This window comes from Lygodium microphyllum, chromosome 26, assembly GCF_053477565.2.
Source record: "Lygodium microphyllum isolate KBCC chromosome 26, Lygodium_microphyllum_v1.1.10, whole genome shotgun sequence".
Classification (NCBI taxonomy): Eukaryota; Viridiplantae; Streptophyta; class Polypodiopsida; order Schizaeales; family Lygodiaceae; genus Lygodium; species Lygodium microphyllum.
In genome coordinates this window covers 97,858,058-97,863,348 of record NC_141160.1, presented here as the reverse complement: position 1 = coordinate 97,863,348, position 5,291 = coordinate 97,858,058, and the positions used below count along the sequence as shown (strand labels likewise).

Sequence of the window (5,291 nt, the reverse complement as noted above, 5' to 3'; positions counted from 1 at the left end):
TCAAAAGAAGAAGAGGAAGATTGACGAAGAAGATCATGAGGACGAGGTCAAATTTCTTGCAGACAGGCGAGCGCTGTTGTTTTTCACCTCTCCCCCTGAGAGAGAGAGAGAGAGAGCTTGAACTGGCATTTGAATAAGAATTACCTCGTAGAAGAGCGTGTTTTCTGGTTTTGAGAGAGAGGGAGAGAGAGGACTAACTGGTGCCTTGACTGTTAAGTAATATGGGGGGGGGGGGGGGGGGGGGGCGGCGCTTGAACCTGACATATGAATAAGAGAGGGAGATAGAGCCTTGTAAGAGAGCGTATTTTGTTATTTTTGAGAGAGAGAGAGAGAGAGAGAGAGAGAGAGAGAGAGAGAGAGAGAGTTGATGGTTTGAAGCAGACCAGCTCTTGAGGAGCTGCCATATCCTGTTCTCTTACGCACACGTTCCCAGGATGACCCCAGCAGAGGGAATATCCGACCAGAGAGCCTGTTCTTGCTGGCAAGGGAGCTTTTGGCCCCGCTTGTGTAGAGATGATGCCGTTGTTGATGATGCTAGCAAAGGATCTAAGCCAGGCATGCATTTCTATCTGTAATTGCCCCAAGCATCCCCCCATTTGAACGTCAAATTTTGCATGCATCATACGAATTTCTGTCTTTGTGCATGATCTTGCAGCATTTAACCATCAGAAAATGATCACTCTATTTGACTGGACAATTATTTTAGTGCGTGTGTACAACCTTTGTGTTTGGGTGCCACCAGCAAAGGATCGCTCAATTTGAAGTGAAAATGTTCAATGCCTGTGCATGAATTTTGTGTTGCTTGTTGACGTCTGCCAAAAGAAAATATCACTCGGAATGATCACAGAATTCGACGGCACAATTTACTATAATGCATGTCTATGAATGTTGTGCATATATGTCAGCAGCTAAGGATCACTCAATTGGGCGTGAAAATCTTCAATGCCTTTGCATGAAGTTTGTGCTTGCTTGATCATGTCACCCAGCAGAAAACATCACCCGACTTTGGTGATGAAATTTTGAATGCCTGTATGAAACTTTGTATTTGTGCATGTTCTTACGTTAGGGCCTTCATCTCCTGCCATCAAGAGATCATCTGTTCAGCGCATGTCCTTTGACAAGAGTGCCTCTGAAATGAAAAATGAAATTCACCGAAGCTCAAGTTTACGCGTCTTCACGTACAATGAACTAAAGTCTGCTACAAGGAATTTCCGACCTGATAGTGCTTTGGGCGAAGGGGGTTTTGGTGTGGTGTACAAAGGCTGGATTGAAGAGATCACCCCATTGGCAACTGGAACGAAATCCATCAGTACGGTTGCTGTGAAAGTACTAAGTCCGGATGGTTTGCAAGGTCACAAAGAGTGGCTGGTACGTTCCTGTGATGCTTTCACTTGTCAGCCGGCCTGTTCGGGAACCTAACCTGTTACTTCATGGCCTGTCTGCAGACCGAGGTTAATTTCTTAGGTCAATTGCGTCACCCCCATTTAGTGAAATTGATAGGCTACTCATGCGAAGATGAGCATCGGCTTTTGGTTTACGAGTACCTCCCTCGTGGCAGTCTAGAAAGTCATCTATTTCGAAGTAAGTATAATAGCTTTAATGTGTTAGGGAATGCCATTTTGGTTCCTTCTTGTTCCTACCTTGAGGTTCTTGAGCTAAAGTCTGATGCCATGACAGTTTAGTCCATTGACGATGGAAAATGGGTATGTAATGACTGCACAGAAGCAATGTTGCCGCTGCCTTGGGCTACACGAATAAAGATCGCACTTGGTGCTGCCAGGGGCTTAGCCTTTCTTCATGAAGCAGAGAAACCTGTGATATATCGAGACTTTAAAACATCCAATATACTTTTAGATTCGGTTGGTTTTCTGAAGCTTTCATAACTTGCACCTGTTCTTCTAACTACCTTCGAGTCTGTGTTTAAGTGTTTGTTCAAACTTCGATATAGGAGTATTCACCGAAGCTTTCAGACTTTGGGCTAGCCAAGGATGGGCCAGAAGGTGATCGGACTCATGTATCAACACGTGTCATGGGAACTTACGGGTATGCTGCTCCTGAGTATATCATGACTGGTGAGCTGCTTTCAAATGTGTGTATAGCATAGCATGTACTATTTCCAAGGTAAGGGTTGCTTTGCAGCTAACAAAGCAGCGGTATCACTGTCTTATGCTGCACAGGGCACTTGACATCAAAGAGTGACGTTTACAGCTTTGGTGTGGTCCTTTTAGAGCTATTGACAGGCCGACGTGCAATCGATAAAACGAGGCCTAGTGGAGAGCACAATCTGGTGGAGTGGGCCCGTCCTCATCTTTGTGACAAGCGGAAACTGCTGAAAATTGTGGATCCCAGGTTAGATGGGATGTATTCTGTCAGAGGAACACAAAAAGCTGCTAGTCTGGCACTTCATTGTTTGAACCCAAATCCCAAATCCCGGCCATTGATGAGTGATGTTGTTGAGACGTTGGAGCCTTTGCAGAACATGAGAGATATGGCAAGTGCATCGTATACGTATGTAGCATCATCTGGAGTGGTTGAGAGCAAGAGTTAACAGCAGCCAAGCACAAATGAAGACGATTCTCAGCAGGATTCAAGTAATATCCTGACCAGCCTGGAACAACCACATTGATGGAAGCAGAGCTGCCAACAAAAGGTCTCTTAGGGGTTGCACCCAGTCGGCATGGAACATTTCTCTGTTTGGCACCTTCAGCTCGATTTTCACTTATACTACATGGCACACCATGCTGTACGTCTTGTAGGTAGATTGCAGTTGTTGTACGCAACAATTACGGCAGGAGTTAGTCTTAATGGATGTCTTTAGCTCAGGAGTTGTCTTAATGGATGTCTTTAGCTGTGGAATGCTTAATGGATGTCTTTGGCTGTGGAATGCTGAAGCACTTTCTTAAGCAGGTAACTGCAAGTGTCTGCCATGATCCATCTGTCTTCTCGGTGTCTTCATTAGAGCTGGAAAGAAGCAGAACCTTACCTGTTTGCTCTGTCAGATCTGCCTACAAAGTACACAACCCACAGCAATTGGTGAGGAATATGTTCTGAATCATTCAGACAAGATGTTTTTAACATGGACCTTGTAAGCGTTATTCAGGAGTGCCAACTTTTAGTTATTTTACTATACAGCATGTAATATTATTTTGTAGCAGCACTGCAGCAGGAAAGCTGACCATTCTTTGAAACTCGTGAGACAACCATTGAATTACTTTGCCCCATACTCAAGATCGATAACTAATTAGAATGCTGTGCTTGTACCTTATTCTTTGTCGAGTCCATTGAGTTGTGGTCTCCTCTATGTTTATGTTGGAAGTGCATTTTCATGTCATAGATGCTGCCCACAAACACCTCATATTGCTGACGTACATGGACTTACATGCACAAGGAACTTTAAACCATCTACTATATAGCAAAAAAAGAGAAGTTTATTAGATAAATTAGAGCATATCTAGGAAAAGTCCTAACTAGTAAAAAGTGCATGTTTTGCTAGATATATATATAGTAAAATCTTTATTAGATAGCAAAATCAATTTAGAAAATTTACCATATAGCTATTTGATTGAGTAGCAAAATTGTAAAGATTACTAGTTAGCATTTTTTTACAATTTATCACTTTTTCAAATAACTATATAATAATTTTACTATTTAATAGAAAAATTAAATAAATTTTACTAGATACATAAACTCACAAAATAATCATTTTTTCATTGATTTTAACTAGATATAACTCTTATCTATCTAGTAAACTTCTTTGCTCAAGGGTATGGAAATGATTAATCACCATATAAATTATCGTAGTTCAAATGTAACAATACAATCAATTGTCTAAGGCATGAATATTAAAAAATCAATGAAGAGGAATGATGCAAACAAGTTTACATATCACAAATTGAAGTTTTTATAAAAGGTTTTAATATAAATGTTTCACTTCAATAGGAATACATTATTAAGACTTAATCATTGTTCGCTTTTTTTGTAACAATAATTTTTTTGATATAAAGAAGCGAGTCTACAATAAACTTTTTAATTATATAAGAATTTTACTCTATAATTTCTTTCAAAGATGGCATCTCTCTTTATGATGTTGAAAAATGAATTCAATGATAAATATAACTTATCAATATTTTGAATGTAAAAAAACTTCATAAGTATGGTTTCTTGATTTTCATCATCATATGTTTTCATCTACATAAGTTGAAAAAATATTAAAGATAAAAAATATAATCCAATATTATCACTTGTAATTTATAAGTGATAAATATTTTATATAAGTATAAACATATATTATATAATAACTATGTATAAATAAAAATTAATTTAAAAACACTATTCATGTAATTAGTAGTTATAATTTTTACTTATAAAGTAAATATAATAGTAAACATTTATAACATATTGAAGTAGTCATAAGATGAGATGATTGAGCTCTTTCGTGTTGTGACAAAAGAATAATATATATTTAAAAATATTGGGTAGAACTAAAATCATATATTATAATAAACATATATCAATATAAAATGTAATCTCAATCAAAAGAACACAAACTTTTCATAAGAGCACGTACCTTTTTTTTTACTTTTTGTTCTCATAACTTATCTTTTTACTTTCAATGTTGGATTGCATTTTCTTAGTCACCTTCAAAATACCATCAATGTTTTAGATAAATACACTTCATATAAAAGTCTTACAAAGATAAAAGTCAATATTTAACTTAGAAATGTAAAAACTACCTTGCGTGTACGGTTACTTTTTCTTGCAATAACAATCTCTACATTCTCTTTAATAATATCATCCTCATTATAAATTATAAAGATATCAAACCTTTGTAGAGTCATTTAATAGCTCCATAAATGATGTTATTTATGATAATAAAGAATCTTATAATATATAAGAAAGTTATCAATATCATATACAACTTTTTTAAAGATCAAATATAGAGATTATGCATTTTAAAAATGACTATACCTCATTATAATAAACAACTTGATCCTCAAATTACAGTCCATACACATCCTCTTTTGCATCTTATATGTTTTCATCATTTCATATAAGTCATTGTATGACATGTTCATATTTTACAAGCTCAATATTCAAAGATATGAAAAGAAGTGCATACCATTATAGTCATATTATTTTCATCCATTGTCTCATGGGATGTAACCACTTCATCATAAGAATTATTTGCTTTGTATAATTTTTTTACAGAATGAATAAATTTAATATATTTAAATATGGAAATAAAAAATTAAAATACTTATTAAAAAACGTAACTCGCACTTTCTTGAATA

At 36.4% G+C, this 5,291-nt stretch overlaps 1 protein-coding gene across 2 annotated transcripts in view; it reads left to right on the top strand.

Moving 5' to 3' along the window:
- Positions 1-3,268, top strand: part of LOC148013586 (serine/threonine-protein kinase PBL34-like) — a 3,459-nt gene extending 191 nt beyond the window's left edge. Inside the window, exons 1-7 of one of the 2 annotated variants that reach the window (XM_087668437.1) lie at positions 1-66; positions 448-555; positions 1,067-1,368; positions 1,446-1,581; positions 1,723-1,859; positions 1,949-2,072; positions 2,178-3,268. The exon at positions 1-66 is cut by the window's left edge and continues 188 nt beyond it. In XM_087668437.1, the coding sequence (XP_087524563.1) occupies positions 36-66; positions 448-555; positions 1,067-1,368; positions 1,446-1,581; positions 1,723-1,859; positions 1,949-2,072; positions 2,178-2,548 (1,209 nt within the window). In that variant the 5' untranslated portion in view covers positions 1-35 and the 3' untranslated portion in view covers positions 2,549-3,268. The remainder of the gene's footprint in view (positions 67-447; positions 556-1,066; positions 1,369-1,445; positions 1,582-1,722; positions 1,860-1,948; positions 2,073-2,177) is intronic. The other variant, XM_087668438.1, reaches the window with a different exon arrangement.
- The last annotated feature ends 2,023 nt before the right edge of the window (positions 3,269-5,291 follow it).